This window comes from Suricata suricatta, chromosome 3 (genome assembly GCF_006229205.1).
Source record: "Suricata suricatta isolate VVHF042 chromosome 3, meerkat_22Aug2017_6uvM2_HiC, whole genome shotgun sequence".
Classification (NCBI taxonomy): domain Eukaryota; kingdom Metazoa; phylum Chordata; class Mammalia; order Carnivora; family Herpestidae; genus Suricata; species Suricata suricatta.
In genome coordinates this window covers 151,663,393-151,683,952 of record NC_043702.1, presented here as the reverse complement: position 1 = coordinate 151,683,952, position 20,560 = coordinate 151,663,393, and the positions used below count along the sequence as shown (strand labels likewise).

The window sequence follows — 20,560 nt, the reverse complement described above, 5'->3', positions numbered from 1 at the left end:
TCCTGCACCCAGACTCAAATTACCAAGCTGGTCTCTCTTTAACCCAATGGTTCTCTCCTCTACTGAAGATTCACAGATCTTGTCCTGTGAAGATACACAGATACATCTCTTGTCCACTTTGGGAATCAGTGCAGGAACTAAGAAGGGGTACGATGGATATGAACAGCTGTCATGGGGGAAATTCTTGTCATGGTTGAGAGTCAATGTTCTCTAGGACTTAGTCAAATGCAGGGAGGCCAGCGATGGGTGCGGTTAGAGATCTCAGTGGCTGGACTGCTTCATAGAAGTTCTTAAAGGCTGAATTTTACAATCCTTCCCTGGCTCCTGAGTCAATCGAAAGCTGGGGTTCAGAAAAGGCTAGGAGAAGTTCCTAAGTCGACTTTTTGGTCAAGCAAACGCTGGAGAGAGATAGGGGAGATAATTACCTTGGTAACCTCAACAGGGACAAGAAGGAAGAAGGCCATGTTTCTTTGGTGTGAGCTGATGACATTTGGTGACATAGGAAAAAACCAGTCATTTCTGGGGAAGCCTGGCAGTCAAAAGGAAACAAAGTCCAGCTCCAAGAGCCCTAGTCCAAGCCTTGTGAGAGAGAAGGCACCCTGTCGAGTCTCCTAAGGGAACGACTGTTCAGTTCCTAGGTGGCTGCAATGACCATGGGCTTGAGGAGGACATCGCTTCGTGGACTAGGGTCTCATGGACCAGTTGCATTTCTTACTCCCATTAAAAGATAAATCAAGATCCTTCTCTCTCTTCCAATCTACAATGGGAACACCTGGGTTTAGGGGTAAAGCTGTGATTCTGAACTATTTGGGGGTCATGGCCTCCTTCAAGAATTTGACAGAAAGCGGGGGCACCTGGGTGGTTCAGTCGGTTAAGGGTCTGGCTTCGGCTCAGGTCATGATTTCATGGTTCATGGGTTTGAGCCCCACGTCGGGCTCTGTGCTGACAGCTAGCTCAGAGCCAGGAGCCTGCTTCAGAGTCTGTCTCCCTCTCTCTCTCTGACCCTCCCCTACTCATGCTGTCTCTCTCTGTCTCTCAAAAATAAATTAAAAAAAAACATTAAAAAAATTAAAAAAAAGAAAAGAATTTGTAGAAAGCAGAGATTCTCCCCTCAGAAAAATTCACATGTGTACACATACAGATACCTTCATTTCATATACAATATAACGGTTCTAATAATCCATGCCCTAAAGCCAGTATCCAGTATAGGAATTCAAATACTTGATTTTTATTGAAAAAAAACCAAACAAACCTAAAATAGATAACAGTGACAACAGCTCCCTCTTTAAACTTTTTTTGGTGTGGACTTATATAATGCCATCTCTTCCAAGAATTGTACTGTATTTCTATAGCTTCTATCTATAATACTAGTGAATTCTTCTAATTGATTCAAATTCATCTTTTGTGTATCTTAACAAGGTTCAGCATAGAGACTGGGACAAAACATCCCAAGAATTTTAGAGTCAAGTAGGTCTGGTTTTGAGTCTGGCCACATCGCTTACCAATTCCATGATGGTGTTCTAGATTCTAAGTCTCTTCCTTGTAAAAGAACAATGGACCTTATTTGTGGGGTTTCTCTAAAGTTTAAATGAGCAATTATACACAAGGCACTGAGCACTGTGCCTGGCACATAGGTGGTGTTCAATCAATATTTTCTGTCATTATAATATCCTACTTGCTTCTTGATACAGGGGCCTCAATTCTAGCCTGAAAATGCGAAGCAGGGCTGCTGACATTTGCCAGCAATTGATTTCTAGGAGTCTAGCCACCTTGTTCTCGTGACAGGCCCAGGACTCCAGATCCCAGCGTTGAAAGCTTGAATCCCCAGGGAGAATGCTAAACCTTGGACAGACTGTTTTTAATACAGGACATTTCACTTAACAACCTTCCGTTTCACATGTCCCAGGGGTTTGGTTTGGCAACAACCAACAGACTGTGGGTAAGATATGACGCATCGGGGTTGATTCTTGGTCTGAAAGGGATGAAGAGAAACTGTATTATTCACCACGGCCCCAGGCAAAACATGGGGCCGAGAATCCGTCAGGCCTTTTAAAAGCTTTTCCAATAGGAGACACTACAACTTCCCACTATAAATCCAGGATTGAACAGCCTTTCCCGACTTCCCCAAAAGGCTCTCTAAGAGATGAGATGTGAAAGGTAATTCTGGCTGATTTTTTCTCATGGCCCTTCAAAGGCATCCCCTGGCTCCCTCTGCCTGTAACGCGTGCTCCTGGCACCTGTTAAAGGACTTGCCTCTGTGTCCTCACGTTTGCCCTCCTTCCCCCACAGTGAATCCACCCTCTTTCTCCAGCAAGAATATCCCTCCTGCCACCGCCATCGCCTTGTGCCCTCCTCCCTCATTAATTTCTCCTCTCCACTGCGTCGTTCCCACCAGCACACAAACACGTAGTAATACTGGCCATCTGAAAAAAATTCTCTCTTAACCCCATATCCATACCTAATCACTGTTCCATTTCTCTCCTCTTCAATAATAAAACTATTTGGGAGTTCCCGATACCTGTTGTTTCTGATTGTCTGATTCATCTCTACCTCTTTGTAACCAAACTGGGTCCCGCTCCCCAAATTCCTATGTTGAAGCCCTATCCCCCCCCACCCCACCATGTGACTGTATTTGGAGAAATGGCCTTTAAGAAGATAATGAAGGTTACCTGAGGACATAAGGGTGGGGTCTCATCCAATAGGACTGCGGTCCTTACGCCAAAGGGAGGAGACAGCAGAGCTCTCCCTGTGTGTGCATATAGGAAAGCCACGGAAAGACACAGAGGGGAGATGGCCATCTGCAAGCCAAGGAGGGTCCTCACCAGAAAACCAACCCTGTTGGCACCTTAATCTTGGACTTCTGGACCGCAGAACCATGAGAAAATGGGTTTCTGTTCCTGACGGCACCTGGTCTGTGGTATTTTGTTATGGCAGCTCTAGCAGACTAACATGCCTTCTCTCTCGCTCCCTCCCATTCTTTACTGTGGTAAAATATACAGACCATACAATTTACCATTTTTACCATGTTAAAAAAATTTTTTTTAATATTTATTTATTTTTGAGAGAGAGTGCATGAGCAGGAGAGGGGCAGAGAGAGGGAGACATGGAATCCGAAGCAGGCTCCAGGCTCTGAGCTGTCAGCACAGAGCCTGACATGGGGCTTGAACTCACAAACTGTGAGATCATGACCTGAGCTGAAGTCAGTCGCTTAACGGACTGAACCTCCAGGCACTCCCTATTTTCACCACGTTAATAAAAGTGTACAACTCCACACCACTTAGCATATTCACAGTGTTGTGCAGCCATCACCACTGTTAGTTTCAGGACAGTTTCATCACCAGAAAGGAAACTCCACATCCGTTAGCAGTTACCCCCCTTCTCCCCTCCCCGCAGCCCCTGGCTACACAAGTCTGCCGTCTCCACTGACTTGCCTGTTCTGGATATTGCATATAAATGGAATCACATGCTACGTGGTCTTTCGTGACTGGCTTCTTCTGTTCAGCGTGATGTTTCCAAGGTGCACCACGCCGTAACATGCCTCAGTGCCTCATTCCTTTTTATGGCTGAACACTACCCCCCCATATGGATCTATCACGTTTCTTTTCCCCATCAGCAGCAACTCTTCTCTCCTGAATCCACACTGGGAGGGTTTGATCCCTTCCACACCATCCACACCACACCCTCAGGGTCACCAATGCTCTCCCTGCTCCTGACGCAATTAATTCTTAGTCCTTTTCTTAGCTGACCTGTCATCACATTTAATTTTGTTATCATACTCTCTTCGAAATACTTCTCTATGTGGCTTCTGGGACACCATTTTCTCTAGGTTGTCCTCCTACCCCATGGTGCACTGTCACCTGCTCAGTGAAGCATCTGCTGACCACTGGGTATTAAAGAGCAAATTCTTACCCTGACCCCTGGCATGCTCCACTTGCCTTACCTGCTTAATTTTTCTCTATAACACATATTCTCTGACATGTGATATGCATACTTATTAGTTTGGTCTGTCTTCTTTCAATAGAACATAAACTCCACAAGGGACTCCATGGGACACCTGGATTGGGTGGTGCACTCTTAGATGGCCGGCACCTAAAACAGGGCCTGGCACACAGTAGATGCCTAATAAACGTGTGAAACAAATGACTAAGTTAGTATGTGAACAGCTGAGCTGCAGATCTCCGAAGACAACCCAACCACAACTCTACTTGTCCGTCTACGTGTAGAAGCCAAAACCCTCCTGGTGAGGGCCCGCCTCACCCAGACAGAATCTTTCCAACTAGGAGGCACCTGGAGATGGATGAGATTTAGAGGAAGACTCAGCTTTTGTGGAGCCACTGGGGCACCTTAATCAGGAGAGAAGCACCCACTGATTCACTCTTTCAGATGGTGGAGTAGTGTTTGAGGACTCAGCACAGGGCTTCTCGGACTCTCACGTGCGTATGACTCACCAGGGGCCTTGTTAAAATACAGATTCTGATTCACAGGTCTTTGAGGGGGAGGGGCTGAGACTCTGCATTTCTGACAATCTCCCCAAACGATATCGCTGAAGCTGGCCCGAGAGCCTCACTTGTCTAGCAAGAAACTAGAAGGCTATATTGTTTGACATCTGAAAAAAGCAGGTTTCAAAAGGCAAGCAGCAGGGTCAGCTGCAGTGAGGGGGAGTTACCTACACTTTGGTGGAGGGCAAAAACTCTGGGTAGTGTACAGGCCGCAGGAGGCAGCCTCTACAATGAACCCCGTGGTCCCTGCCTACTGGAATTCACACCCTGGTGTAATTTTCTCCCTTTGAGTGTGGGCTAGATATAGTGACTCATTTCTAGTGAATGGAGTATGGCAGAAGGCATGGGATGTCAGTTCTGAGATTAGGTTACTAAGGACTGTGCTTTCTGTCTTGGGTGTTCTCTCAACTTGTTTGGAGGGAAGCCAGCTGCCATATTGTGAGCAGCTCTATGGTGAGGCCCACATGGTGAAGAACTGACGAAAGCCTCGGCCAGGAATGAAGGCCCTCCGTCCAACAACCTGCAAGGAACCGAATCCAGCCACCACCACGTAAGTGAACTTGGAAGCAGATCCTCCCCTGGTGGAACCTTCGGAAGAGACTTCAGCTCTGCCCCCACCACCTTCACTGCAACGTCCTAGGACCTAGAGCCAGAGTCTCCGGCCACATTGCACCTGGATTCCTAACCCACAGAAACCGTGACAGAATAATGAATGCCTCGTGTTTCAAGTGGCTAAGTTTTAGGGTGATTTGTTCCACAGCAAAGATAATTAATACAGGTTCTAGAAAGAATAATGGTAATAGTTAACAAGGCCTGCAGGACAGGCATGTACCCGAGGCTCAGGCAGTGGACTGGGCACCCTGAAGGACACTAGCTACGTAGATAAGGAACCAGGTCAGGTCCACACAGCACCGGTGACTGTGTAGGGAGTTCCACAGACATGTATGTACATATTAGTTTTTCTGGCTCCTTGAGATTGAGGATGTGTACACCCCACGAGAAAGACCATAGCCAGAAATAAAGTCCACACACGTCCTAGGACCGCAAAACGACAAAGGAGAGCAGTCCTGAAAGTCTGAGCCAGTGCAGTCTCCCTCAGGAGTGACTTGTCTCCACTGTTGCCACATCTGTTGACAAGTGTGCACTTAGGACTGCCATCTTCCCGCAAAGGTGTCTTCTCTACCACCTGTGTCCTGAATTCTGTTTGTTATTTTAGGAAACACCATGGTTATTAATGCTGCATCTTTCCCATGAACTACTCTGACGACCAAATGCATCTTTTTTTTAACCAGATAAAAAAGCAAAACCAAGGTAATCATTTGAATTGGAATAATTCCCATGTTTCCCTCAATAGTGGCCACTGTCTCTGGCTCTGGACGGTGATGTTCTGCGGCTCCCTTGCTCCTGCGAAACCCTCGCCATCTTCGTTTAGCAGGAAGATGTGGGGGAAAGGATGAGGCCAATGTGCTTACACAACACAGTCTCCCCACTGCCCTCACGCTCCTTGCTCTAGGGGAGCAGACCAGGCTCACTCTGGGGGCAGGTATCCATCAATGAGGGGAGAGAAGGGCTGGTGGCCCTGGGGGGCCGACTGGCTCGATAGTCATCAGAGAGTTTCCGTTTCCACCAGCCTGAAACGCACCTCCCGTGAGCACCCTTCGTGAGCCATGAGGGGTTCTGAACTCAGGCAGTTGTGGTGCTGAGTCAGGGTGTGGCTAATGGCACGAGCAGACACACCCACGTGAAGGCAGACCAGACAGCCGGGACCTTCTGTCTCTCTGCACCAGCAGCAGCAAGGATGGCGGACAGTGCAGGTGCTCATCAAGGTCTCTGGCGGGGGGCTCACCTAGATGCCCTAGAGGGTCAGGCTGACCATGAACTTACAAGGGAGCCAAAGCTCAGGAGATGGTCACTCAATTTGTTTTGCTTTGAAGCAAAGACCAAACAGACCATGAAGAGAAAGAAATTTGGGCTAAAAGACACTATCCCTGGGGCGCCTGGGTGGTTTAATCAGTTGAGCATCTGATGTTGGCTCAGGTCATGATCTCACGGTTTGTGAGTTCGAGCCCTGCATCAGGCTCTGTGCCGATAGCTCAGAGCCTGAAACTGCTTCGAATTCTGTGTTTCCATCTCTCTCTGACCGTCTCCCACTTGCACTTTGTCTCTCTCTCAAAAATGAATAAACATTTAAAAAAAATTTTAAAAACTACATAAAAAACAAAAGGCGCTAGCCCTTTGGTCTAATTTTTGTTTTCTCTTTTGATAGACTCATAGGTCTAGAGAAATGTTATTGCACTAAGGGAAAATGCATAAAGCAAGACTGATGACAAATGAATTCAGCATCAGTATTAGGGGGTATCTGGAGGGCCCGCCTCACCCAGGCAGCTGCCCTTCCTCCACTGGGCACAGATGCCTTGCGGAGTACGGGTCCATTATCACCAGATCTAATAGTGCTTTCAAGAGAAGCTGGAAATCTAGATATTTTTAGGTAAAATCCCCTAATATTTAACTGCTTCAATGTTTTCAAGACACAGTAGACTGAAAGGAAACACTTCAGTGGGCCTTACCCGGCCCTCACGTTGCCCACGTATAGCCCTTGCTCTGGGTTGTGGAGAAACCAGTGTGAAGACAGGGGCGCCCACGCGGGAGCACCACATGTCCCTGCGATCTGCTTCTGCCGGCTCTCGGCAAGGCCACACAGCGTGGACAGGAAGCGATGTCCCGTCCAAACGCAGGGCCCCTCTGGCCCTCAGACCTCTCGTCTAGCTACACTCACGCCCTGAGTAACCAGCTAAAACAGCAGTACACAGTGACTGCAGACTCTAGGTGCACTCGGTTTCTCCTGAGTGTCTGATTCTCCAGGCTCGTTGCCTACTTGGAAATCTCCGCTTGGGGGCCTAACAGGAACCTCAGATTGACAAGACCCAGCGGGTGCCTTGTCTTGATTCCATCTTCCCCAACTCCAAAATGGATCACTAGTTCCCTGTGGCTCCTGCCAAACATTTGGAATTTTCTCCTTCCTCACACTCTGCATCCTCCTCATCAGAAAGTCCTATCAATGCTATGCTCTGAATAGACCCCAAACCTAACCCACACCATCACCCTCCCTCGTGACCCCCCCATCCTATCTAAGCACCCAGCACCCATGGTCGAGACCTCACAATAACCTCAATGGCAACTTCTCCATAGAGCTGTTGGCAGACTTAAAAAACAGAGAGAGATCAGATCTCATCGCTCTTCTGCTTAACACCTTCCAGGGGCTTCCCAAAGCCAAACCCATTATTACCATGACTCTCAGGGCCTGGCGGCCTTGAACATCCCTGTGGTCCCTTCACTTCATATAGGTTCCTACTCTCCCACCCTCTCCTTCAGAGAGACCCTTGCTGACCACCCCTTTGCAGCAGCTCTTCTTTCACCTTCTTTCACCCCCATTCAGACCCGTACTCTAGCTCTTAACTGCGCTTCTTCATTTTAATTCTAAGCACTTACCCTGGCTTGACATCTCTGTTATCTCTCCGTCTCCTGCCCTGGAATGTGAGCTAAATGACATCAGGGCTTTTGTCTCTTATTTCACAATATGTTCTTACAGCCTACAATGGTGCCTAGCACCTTGTACGTGCTCCGTAAATACCTCTTGGGCTGGATGAACTGATATAGCTTTACATGGAAGCTTCCAGGGGCTGAAGCCAAGGCCTGATCCAATTGCTCACTGGGAAGTCTACTCACTGATTGAGGAAGGCAAAGAGGTATCTCATGATAATCAGAGTGGTTTTGGGCAGGGCCAGGAGGACTTTCCGGATGTGCAGAGCTCTCTCCTGCAGGCTGTCCATTGCTGAAAGAAGAAAGCCACGTGTCACCTTCCATTGCAACAGAGATCCCAAGGAATGATGGTCAGAGGGCCCTTCCAACCAGCAGGTGCTGCACAGACAGTGGCCAGGCCAAGTCCACACAGCACTGGTGCGCTATGTAAGGAGTTCCATTCCTGGGGCCCCTTGGGGCTGGGCTGCTGCCATAGGGTACATTCTAGGCTCCAGACACTGACTGGTTACAGGACTTAAGGAACATGCACTTTGGGCACTGAAGGGGTTGGAGATGGTCCCTGAGCACCTACTACCTTCTTATTAGAACCACAGACAAGGACTGTCCATGAACTCACTATGATTAATTGCTTGACCTCCAGACTCAGCGGATATACATGTGGGGAGAGAAACAGGCTGCACAGGTCCTGTCCTGCTCACTCTACATATGTATCACCTCCCCCTCTGGACGGATCTGGCTTATCTTCCCCCTCCCTTATGTGCAGTGAGGTTGAACAGAATGTGGTCAGGGGCAGGAGATGGTAGATGCCTGCATAAATAGTGCTATCTGGGGAGAAGACTGAGAAGCTTCCTGATTCTTGTGCTGCGGACAGATCAATAACAGGTAAGCCCCAGGGCTAGTGGCCTCCGTCCAAAGCCAGCCTCCTCACTCGCACAGTGTGCCCCACATGCCCATATTGTTATTTTCTGTGAGCGTCTTTCTGTGAAAAAGAAGTGGAAAGCAGTGGGTTTAGGAGAACATCTCAAGGGAAGAAGCAGGCAGCCAACGCATCTTGAACTGTCTTGGTAGCCCCAGTCCACTCAAGTGTTTTACCTAAGCCCAATTCTAGAGAAAGATGTGAGGACAGGAGGGATGCATATATTTAATCACCAACAGAACTGATTTCCACTGGACTCCCCAAAGTAGTGGGTCAACAAAACAAGAGAGCTTATTGAATGTTCTAGGTCCTCAAAACAGCAGATAGGCACAGTGTTCAGGGCATACACTGAGTCAAACTAAAAACTTGGGGGCCATGAAGACCTGGGTACACCTAGGAAGAAGGTTCTTTTCCCCATGTCCGAGGCACTGCCCTGTCCAGCCTCTGGAGCCATCATCCCATTGGGATCTACTTCCAAGATGACCTGTATGAACCCAAGTGTCCACTGATTATGTTCCATGGAAAACAAAACAGGAAAATGAGCTAAACTAAACGGTGAGAACAGCTCTTCCAAGCCCCAAATTTGAGAGTAAAAGGCAGAGAAGCTGTAAGAAGGCTAAAGTAGAGACTATATCCCTTTTTAAGAAAACAACATATTGTTACTTTCAAATGTGCAGAAGGCTTGTATTCGTAGAAGAACACACACTAATTAACACACACATCTAGCAGGTTAACAGTGCCATGTTTAAAGCAACAAGCAGAAAATGTTTCTCCCTTTGGATCATAACAAGCATGGACAGTAAGCGTCTGAGCTGCCAATAACTGAAAATGACCAGGTCTTACATATGATTAGAAATGTATTTTACTGGGGAGGCCTGGGTGGCTCAGTCTGTTAAGCGTCTGACTCTTGATTTTGGCTCAGGTTATGATCTCACGGTTTGTGAAATCGAGCCCTGAGTCAGGTGGGCTTGAGGCCGAGAGAGCAGGGCCTGTTTGGGATTCTCTCTCTCCCTCTCTCTGCCCCTCCCCCACTCATGCTCGCCTTTTCTGCCTCTCTCTCAAAAAAAAAAAAAAAAAAAGAAATGTATTTTACTGAAGAAAGATAAAGCCTAGGAAAGCAAGGCGTTTAAGGTAAATCAGAAAGAAAAGGTCAGGAGTTCTGACTTGTCCTAGACTCTTCCTGAAAACTCATCCTTCCTTCCTCAGGGGGTGAAGGACTACAAATGAGGAGAGACTTTACCGAGGGGAAGGAAAAAGAAAAACATTACTGAAAAGTTTATGGGGGAAAAAAGATCCCATGGAAATTGCCTGTCTTTTGCTATGAGGTGTTCTTTCTCGCCTGGAGGCCAGTCTGAGGCCAGGATGTACTTACTGACACAGGCCATCAGGTCATGGAAGATGTCCTTGGGGAAGAGAGGGTGTTCCAGCCCCCGGAAGTAAAGCTTCAGGACGCCAGCAATGGAGTCCATGTCATGGTCATTCTGGTCCCCAGCCAGGGGGTCCTCTCCTGAGGATAAGCAGCCCCCCAAAAAGAAAAGAGAGAGTGAGAGAGGTAAAACTCCATAGAATGAAGCAGAGGTGGTGGGGAAGGGATGACTTTCCAAGTCCCCATCAGAGTCCACCAGCTCTCTGCCTGGCAGGGTGGCCATGAGTAGGATGGACCAGAGACTAGATAAAGCAAAGACTGCTTAGGCTTAGGGGCCCCAAGCCTAGAAGAGGGCCATTAGGATAAATTGGCTTGTGCCAGACTAGCTCAGGGACATTCCCTCTGGGCTGGGATGGGATACTGCAACAGGGCCTCTCACAAGAATCATGAAACAAGGCCCCTAGTGAAGGAAATTGAGGCCAAGGTGGCCCGCCACTCTGACTCGCTCTTAACTCCTCCTGGCTCGCAACAAAGGACACCTACTTACGGGAGAACAATCATGCTGGAGCTCCCTATGGAAAATTTCATATCAGATGTAATTAGATTTAATGATAGGACCAACCTCAAATTGAAACTATATATATCCATTACAGTGACGGAAATTGCCAAAGCTTGCCCATTACCTTAATAGCCCACAAGTAATAAATGGGCTACGATGAACAGGCGCATTAGCCTTGATATTAACAGCCACCAAGGGCTCTGGATGAAGCCATAAGCTGCCCAGATATCATAGTTAACTTCCTGGGTTTCGGCGGATCATCCACAGGCGAGAAGCACGATGAGTGGGCAAGGAGGAAGCCAGGATGTGCCCTGGCATCTCCCTATCTGTGCTGGGGAAACTGTCCACCGGAGACAGCAGGTGCCGGCTGAAGCGCCCAGGTGCCTCCCAGGGGAGACAGGGAGGAGCCAATACCCCAGGCGGCTGGCAGACATCTGGTCTTACCTTCAAGCCTGCTTCCTTACCTCTCTCAAAGGCATTTTTGATGTCATTCACTTCCACCTGGGATCCCGACACCCGGAAGATTCCTTCATGCTGCAGTCCTGGAAAGAAGGGAAAAGTGGTCAAGGAGGAGAAGAAACAAAGTCACAGCCACAGCTCCACGCTTGGTTGGATGTCTGTGTCCTCCAGCCAGTGTGCATTTAAGCACCGCGTCTCTGTCCTTCAGCCCAAAGGAGAAAGCATGTGCAGGGACGCAGGAGAAGTCCCCAAAATGAGCACATATGAGGCATAAACACAGCAAAAGATGTCTACGCCGTGGCTCCATTTCTGATTCTGAGGGAGACCAGGAAGCAGGTTCCTCCCCCTGCCTCTGCCCCTCTGCTCCCATCTGCGAAGTGAGGAAGTGACCTCTGGCACCTTCTTATCACCCCCTGGCAGGAATGGGCACTGGGGGTAGGGCAGGCAGTCCCTAGACACGGTTGGAGAAGTTTCATAAGGCCTGTGATACAATTACTGCTTTGGCTGTTCCAATACTGTTTGGCTCTGCTAGGCCACAGTATTCTGAATATTCAGGAAAGAGAGAGGAAAGGAAGAGGCAAGTGATCAGTCAACACAGTGCTGCCAGATACTGTGTTGGCCGCTGGTCCTTGACCCCAGCTCGACTCAAAGGCAAATGTACATAGGTGTGACAGTGTGATAATGGGCATGAAAATTGTGTTCTCTTGGGTTTTGTTAGAGTAGAAGCAATCACTGAAGACAATCATAATGCATGTGCAGGGATGGCTGCTAAAAAATGCTTTCACAGAAATAAATCAATGCATTCTCACAATAGCCATTAAGGTAGGGGTCACCAGCAAGCCCATTTTCTAGATGATGGAGGGGATGAGTGATGGCCACCCTTAGGGTATACAGGTGGTGAAAACCAGAGTCAGGAGGCCGACGCAGACCTTCTGGTTGCAATCAGGCTTGTGGGGCTGACCAGAGGAGAAACGCAGAGAGGGCAGGAGCCCATTATTAGTCCGAACAAGGATGTGGCTCACAGTCCCACACAAGGGACTGCAAAGGTGGAAAGAGATCCAGGAAGCATGCCTTCAGTGCTCGCCTCAGGGGTCAGACCCAACTAGCATCTGTAATCACATGAGGCTCATCAGCCTTTCTCAGGAGCCCCGTGTCTCCGTCTTGGGCATCTTGTCCAAGTTCCTCTGTAATGGCACGATTCATCAAAAAGGCTGACACGTCAGGGAAATCTCCAACAAATTTCTGTTTAAGAGAAAAAGAGTAGAACTGCCACTGTTTCAGGGCTACCTCTCTGGGAAGGGGTGACTGGATCCTATCAGCTAGACCTTTGACGGTATATCACACAGGCCAGGACTATAATCTCGAATCCAATTGAAGCAATATTAAGAAGCAAGCAGGGGGAATTTAATTACCTGGCTTGTAATAGGACTTAAGTTGTTTGCTCCTCTAAGGGAATCTCCAGAATATTCCTCAGAGAAACGGCAGACAATGTTAAAACCCCATTAGTACCAATGTAATAGCACCATATTAGTTACCAATGGGATGTAACAGCCAAATAATGGCATTTAAACACAGAATGTAAACAGCAAGTGTTCTGATAGAAACAGTCACATACCCTGTGACTTGTCAAAAACCCAGTATGGGTTTTGTAAGGAAATGTCATCTCAGCGGCCAGAGCTACTCAGTGTTCTAGGGGAAGCCAAGAATCTGCTGAGAGAGGATCACTTCGGTACTTTTTAGTAGATTAGACCATCAGCACAAAGTCACTGTGGCCCACGGGCCCAGGCCATGAGGAAATCAGAGGAGAGTTTCCTGGAAGTCAGGCAGCAGGCCTGAAACACAGAGAGCCCCTTCCGTCTAGTTTCCATCTCCCCTCGAGAACCGACGCCTTAGAAGGATCGCTCTGTGTTCTTGCTCAGCAGACAGAATCTTCAGAGTATCTAATCTAATGACACTGAAAGTAGGGACACTGATAAATGGCTGGTTTCCAGAAGTAAAGGGGAAAAGCAGTGGGCTTCTTATGAGAAGGCAGGTAAGGCCTCGTAGGACTAACCTGACCCCTCGGTGATCTTTTTCATTTGTGTTTAGGGTGCACAAACATGAAGGTATGCAAGCCCTCAGACGAGGCTAAGTTACTGTACGGAAACAGCTACTTGGCTCCTTTGTGCATAAGATCGGTGGGGGTTTGCCCTCCTGATTCTGTCGTTCCCCAAATCCCTCTCCTTTAAGCGTTCCTGGATCACCCTGACCCACTAGTTACAGATGCGCCTCAGCCTTCTCATCTATACAATGGGAACTACAAATCTACCTCCCAGGGAACACGAAGTCAGTAAGAATGTACAAATTCCAGCGGTTGGTGGGTCACAGACCGTTTTGGGACTGACAAGAGTCAGAGATCCTATCTCCACTAAATGCACACGCACAGAAGTTTTATCCCTGATTTATGGGGAGTTCAGAAATACCCTGAGTCCCTGTTTGGGGGAAAAAGTTTAATTTAGCATAACAAATGTTTTTTGAACTACTATGTACTATGGTGTTTTTGTTTGTTTGTTTTTCCCTCTTTAAAGCAACGATATATTTATCTATTTGTTCAGTCTTGGAATACACATAAAATGGCTTCAGAATTGATAGCCCATATCTGACTTTGGTTCAGATCACAATCTCATGGTTCTTAAGTTTGAGCTCTGCTCAGGTGAGCTTGAGCCCCACTTCGGGTGAGCACGAGCCCTCCTTCTCTCTCTTTTTCCCTGCCCCTCGTGGGATTCTCTCTCTGTCTCTCTGTCTCTCTGTCCCTCGCTCACTTGTGCCCTCTCAAAAAAAAAATTGCCAATAGTTGTGTAGTATTTGTCTACAGTTCTTGTTGTCTTTGGACTTAACAGTGCGGGATCAAAATACCGTTTTCAGGGGGGCCTGGGTGGCTCAGTCAGGTAAACGTCTGACTTTGGCTCAGGTGATGATCTCACAGTTCCTGGGTTTGAGCTCCACATCTGTGCTGACAGCTCAGAGCCTGGAGCCTGCTTCAGATTCTGTGTCTCCCTCTCTTTCTGCCCCTCCCCTGCTTACACTCTGTCTTCTCTCTCTCAAAAATGAATAAATGTTAAAAACATTTAAAAAATATATACTGTTTTCCAAAGTTACTTAGATTATTTTCTTCCTCATTCATTTGTTACGCAGTTAGGTTTACTCATTACTGTTTGTATTCCGCTTGGGGTTTTACCCACATCCTTGTTTTATTTATCTGTTTATTTATCTTTTGAATATGGGAAACACTACTGTAGCTCTAAAAGCCACAATGATACAAAAGCAATATTCAGAGAAAATGTCACTTCCCTCCCATTTCCCACCCCCTATACTTTTTATTGCTCTTCCACCCCGTACCCTCTATATAATCAATTATTAGTTTCTGGGTTCATCCTTCCTGTATTTCTTCTTGCCGAGTAAGAAGATGCATATACCTTCTTATATCGTCTTCTTTGTACAAAAAAGGCAGCATGTTATTGATACTCTTTTGTACTGTGCTTTTTTCCCTTGACAACATGTTCTAGAAATCTTTCCATGTCATTTCGTGGAGACCATGCTCCTTCCTGTTTTGTAACTGCCTAGCATTCAGATACACCATACTTGATTCAACCACTCTTCTGTGTGAGGGCATTTGGGTTGTTTCTAATATTTTTACAAATGAGGCTGCAACCCATAACCTTGGGCATATGTGTCTTTATTTTGTTGGAGGTGTCTCTTCAAGGTGAATTCCCACAGGGCTGCTGGGTCAGAAGATTCATGCATATGCAGCCCTGTTAGACACGCCCAGTCCCCCTCCAGAAGGTCTGTGCCAGTTTGCAATCCGACCAGCACTATGTGAGCACACCTGTTTCCGCAGAGCCCCACTGTGGAAATGTCCCCACGTGCACCATGCATGTACAGGGACAGGGATAGCTACATTTGAGTCATAGTATCTGGAACCACGTCCTCCTCTGCTCCCCACAACTCCCACTCTGGGCCTGGCCACCGTCGTGTCTTCCTGGGGCAGCTCCTTCCTCCCATGGACTGTCTCTATAGAGTGACTCTTTTTAAAACTCTCTCTCTGTCCAGGGATCCTGGGTGGCTCAGTCAATTGAGCGTCCGATTTTGGCTCAGGTCATGATCTCACAGCCCTTGAGTCTGAGCCGGGCATTGAGCTCACTGCTGTCAGTACAGAGCCCACTTCAGATCTTCTGTCCCCCTCTCTCTCTCTGTTCCTTCCAGGCTTGTGCTCTCTCTCTTAAAAACTCTTAAAAAAAAAAAAAGCTCTCTCTGTTCAAGCTTCTCCAGTGGCTTCCCACCTCACTCAGAATATAACCCGAATACCTCCCTTAGGTGACGAAGCCCTGAGTCTGGCTTCTGGCTTAATCTCCTGCCCCACTTCTCTTCCCTCTCTCTGTTCCAGCCACACCGGCCTCCTGCATGCTGGCCTCTGCGTAAGCCATGGATCTCTCTCTGCAATACTCTTCCCAGACGCCACGTGGCTCTCTTCTTCACTTCCTTCCAGGATTCCACCCAAATGTCACCTTCTTAGGGGGGCTGAAGGCCTTTCTCTGAACAACCCACCCAGCATGGTGTCCCCTCTCCATTCCTCATCTTTTCACCTTGCTTTTCTTCATGACACTCACCTTCAGGAGACACACTGTATGTGACCGTTTATCTATTAACTTATCAGCCAATCATTTATTTATCTGTCCCTTCGCAGGATATACAGCTCATGAAGGCAGGAACTTTTCCTTGGCACACAATAAACAAGCTCTCTCTTTCTCTCTCTCTATTTGTTGAACGACTGAATGGAATGCATGGATGAAGCAATAACAGTGCAGACTCTCTTCCTCCTATTGTCCTTTAGACACAAATAATTTTTCCTCCCCTGAACTCAGTTTGGACTTATCTTTGCCAATTACTATCATTAATCATTACTATCTTGTGAAGTTTCTTCTACTGCTACTCTGAATTGCTAGAGCTTATCTCCTTTGATTTAGCTTTTCAACTGCTTATTTATTTTCTTCCAACTGCATCATAAAACCAAGTAAAGACAGGAGAAGTACATTGTCCCTGGTTTTGTTTTCCTAGTTCACAATGCATGGTGCCCAGCACGGATCAGGGGCTTGATAAATATTTGTTCGCTGTTGATACACAATGTTGTTACTTCAAGTAAATAGAGACAGGACGAAAAAATTGTAGCTGATCTGAACTGGGTAAGTTGTAAGCATGCTAAGATAATTACTATTCCAAAAACGAACGCAAGCAAGGTCCCAGCTTACTGGAAGAGAGGGAGGGAAATTGGCTACCTCAGCACTGAGACCAGCAATCACCTACCTCCCTCCTTAGCTGCAAGAAGGTCATTCTGCCCCTTTTCCTCTAACTAGATAAGACAGCCTCTAAAAACAATGTCTGATGTTGTGTTCCTAGAAATCTCCACAGCCTTAGCTCAGACTGCTTTCTAAATACTCTTACACTTAGAAGCTTGGTTCGAGGGCAATTCACCTCCACCCGACTCTGTGCAGCCAGCCTGGGAGCTGACGAGGGACGGAGTTTATGAGACCCAGCTTCATCCACGCAGCAGACAGCGTGATCTGACTCAGGCCGAGAAGGAGCCAGCCCCCGAAGCCTCCCAAAGGTTGCCTACAACGTTAGACTGGTGACTAATGGAGCCCCAGGTGACGTATCCAGCGAGACCACACCAGAATCAGAACCTAAGTATTATCAGGAATCAGTGCAACATCACAAAAGGAGTTGTTTTCAAAGGAGTCTGATGCAGAAAGTCAGGGTGACGGAAGGCTTCAGGGAGTGCGGCAGGAGATACTGTCACGTGTGAAGACAGTGAGTAATGGTGAAACTGTCACCACACCATCCCAACTGCACTTACTCACATCACAGCTGTGATTTAAAACCTGCCTTGTGGGTCAAAGCATATGCTGTCTTTCTCTCAGTATCTAGGTGTGGCCATTCCAAGGTAGCAAATATCACTCGAACAAGTAAGATTTTATTCCGTTTCTGAGAAGGTCAGGATGCAAAGTTCGTCTCTGCTCTTACTCTACAAGCTCTTCCCAACTTTGCACAAATATGGGCAAGGCTTTACCCCTCCTTACCGTGTCTGCTGATAAACCGGATACAGCTTTCTACCACCAGAGGAATCGCCTGGCTGGAATCCTGAAAGGCCGAAGAGAAAAACAGCATTAGAATCTTTAAACAGGCATAGCCCAGAGTCAGAGAAAACGGGCCAGACTGTGCAGAGCTTGCCTCAGCTGGCTCGGTGGCCGGTCCTCAGAGAAGCATCTGGCCCCCTCCAAGCTCCAGAGCGCACGTACAGCCGCCTCCGTGGAGTGCCACGCGGATGCCTTAAACTCAGCACGTCCTCATCCTCTTCCCAAACCAGCTTCCACCCTCAGCCGTCCGATCAATCTGCCAATACGTTCTGTCAAGTCGGCCTCCTAAACATCTCTCAAATCCATTTACCTCTCTCCATCTCTCCTGCCACCTCTACTCCATCTCTACTCAGTCCTTACGCCATTATCTCAGTTCCCGCCCTTGCCATCTCCAGACCATGTTGTCCTTCCTTAATATAGTGGCCGTGTGATCTCAAAGTGCACGCCTCACCGTTCACTTTCCAGGCCAACCTCTTTGGTTGGCCTGAAGGCTCCTTTACACAGCCCTGCGTGTCCAGGGTCCCGCCTTTGCCTCCAGCTTCATCTCCTTTCTGCTTTTCCTCCAGTCTCTGTTTCAGCCACACCGCCTAACTTTCCATTCCTTAGAGAAGTTCTCTGTCCATGGCTTTGCACGAGCTGCTTGCTCCTGCTTCTGGAATGGTCTCCTCACCCTGGGATCCCACTCTTTAGGGTCTCAGTGCAAGTATCACTGTCTTAGGAATGCTTCTCCAGCCTCCCCAGATGAGATCAGGGCCCCTGGCTAGAGGGTCTTGGCACCTTGTGCTTAGCTCTCACAACCCTTATTGTGAATATCTCGTTTGCATTTGTCACCACTATAACTCATGCTCCACTAGGCAGATCCTGTCAATTCTTGGATCTCCAGGGCTGGCCATGATGTTCTCACATAGTAGGTGCTCAATTAATATCAGTTGAAGGTATCAACTGATGAGCCAATGGGAGCAACAGAAAGGGGGTTTACTTGGCATAAAAGGCAGGAAAGAAAAACCCAACTCTTAGAAATGGTGGAAACGAACGGGAACCAAACTAAGAAGCAGGCCTCCCGGATATCAGTCTTTGCTCTGCCATTTTGCTACACATCACTGCCATGTATTAACTTCTCTGGGTCTCAACTTGATGCCTACAAATTGGGGAGAAAATAGGTGAGAAGAATCACATCTCCTACTGCCCCATGAACACTGGAGCTTACCATTTACTGAGAATTTAGACAGGTGGTGGGTCATGTCCTAGGTGCTTTAGACGGACTGGTCCCTATAACAACCCTATGGGGTGTGTATCCTTATTATCATCCTCATTTGACAAGTGAGGAGATGAAGGCTTAGCCAGGTGAAATAGCTGCTCACAGTGACACAGGCAGTAAGTGGCAGGGCCGGGATCCAAACCCAAGCAGTTTCCTTCCAAGACTGAACACCTCACTGCCACCCAATGTGCATGCTAGCTGCCGCGTATGCATGCCAAGCATTACTGAAAAGCAGCAGGGTTTTATAATGCAGCTAAATACACAGTCATTCAGCTACAGAGAAGAAAGGGATCAGGCAAAGGGCCCTAAACCTAGCTGGAAAGGGCTACAGAAGCTCAGGACAGGGGTGCCTGGCTGGCTCAGTTGGTAGAGAGTGTGACTCTTGATCTTGGGGCTGTGGGTTTGAGACCCAGGTTGGATGCAGAGATTACATAAAAAATAAAATATTTCTAAACAAAAATTTTAAATGTTTATTTATTTCTGAGAGAGAGAGAGGCAGAGAGAGAGAGGGAGACACAGAATCTGAGATAGACTCTAGGCTTTGAGCTGTCAGCACAGAGCCTGATGTGGGGCTCGAACTCACAAACCGTGAGATCATGACCTGAGCCGAAGTCGGACACTTAACCGACTGAGCCACCCAAGTGCTCCCCAAAAACAAAATCTTAAAAATGAAACAAAATAAAATAAGTAGTTGAGGACAGAGATTGCTTCTCAAGTGGGATGGGTCCTGTGGCTTCTGCCCCATTCACAGGTTTGCCTACATCCCTGAATTTTCAGCTGGGGCCCTGGGGTGTGGCCACCATTAGGGAAGCAGCTGGATCTCGTGAGGAAGTTAGGCTGTAAGAAGAGCTGGCATGGACTCTCGCTCCCGAGCTCACTGGGAAGGCAGGATGTCGCCACAGGGAGTTGGGGTGCGCCAACGTAGAGCTGGAGTCTGGAAAGTCTCAGACCCAAAGGCTCATCTTCATGAGCCCTGAACCCATCTGCTTCCTCCAGCTTTCCACCTATAGTAGCCAGTGTCTGCCCTCTTGTTGCCAGTCAGCCTGGGGAGATCTTAGAGGAAGAATCTGGGTCTATACTTCTACACTCTAATGAAGAGACTAGGTTCCACTATAAAAAAACCAAAACCACCATTTTTTGGAAGTTACAAAGAGTGGTAGCAGTGATAATGAAGTTAGTAATATGAGGGTTTATGAAGTTTTTCTGGCCCTAGGTTTAAATTTAAAGACCCAGAGAGAGGTAGGTTGGGAAGCTCACAGATTACTGGCTTCAACAAGTTATGTGAATGCAAAGTTCTGCCTAGACTTGCAGGAAATGGACTATCAGTGGTAGTTAAAGGGAAGCATGCAGGGCTGCAGAAAGGAAGACCTCAGACCTGCATGTCCGTGGTTATTGGGGTACATCGGAAACAGCCCAGAGGGATTATTTGTGGTGGGCAAGAGTGGGCCAGAGATGACCTGTCCTACCGCAGAATGGCATTTACCTGGGCCCCACTGACCGGGGGAGCCTAAGACAGAGTCTAGTGGGAGCAAAAATTGGACCATGTCATGAAGACCTCAGATGCGCCTACTGCCCTCCCTTCTCCTTGTAATGTTTCTGAGCTCTGAGTGAACTCATTCCCCCAGGATGTGCCTGTGGGCTACTGTGCGGCTCCAAAGACCCTCACTTCACCACTGATTTTACCAGCAGCTGACCATGCAGTGTCCATGTGTGTTCTTATGCTGCGTCCATCTCTCCCTTTCCTCCCCTCTCCTTCCCTCCTACAATGTTAGAATCGATGTCTATTCAGTTCT

The 20,560-nt window shown here is 47.8% G+C and overlaps 1 protein-coding gene across 9 annotated transcripts in view; it reads right to left on the bottom strand.

Moving 5' to 3' along the window:
* The window catches only part of SRGAP2 (SLIT-ROBO Rho GTPase activating protein 2), a 227,132-nt gene that overhangs the window by 18,197 nt on the left and 188,375 nt on the right, over positions 1-20,560 (bottom strand). For all 9 annotated transcript variants that reach the window (XM_029935602.1, XM_029935600.1, XM_029935605.1 and 6 more), the window contains exons 14-17: positions 17,453-17,513; positions 11,345-11,422; positions 10,328-10,462; positions 8,226-8,331 (exon numbers count right to left, since the gene is read on the bottom strand). In XM_029935602.1, the coding sequence (XP_029791462.1) occupies positions 8,226-8,331; positions 10,328-10,462; positions 11,345-11,422; positions 17,453-17,513 (380 nt within the window). The remainder of the gene's footprint in view (positions 1-8,225; positions 8,332-10,327; positions 10,463-11,344; positions 11,423-17,452; positions 17,514-20,560) is intronic.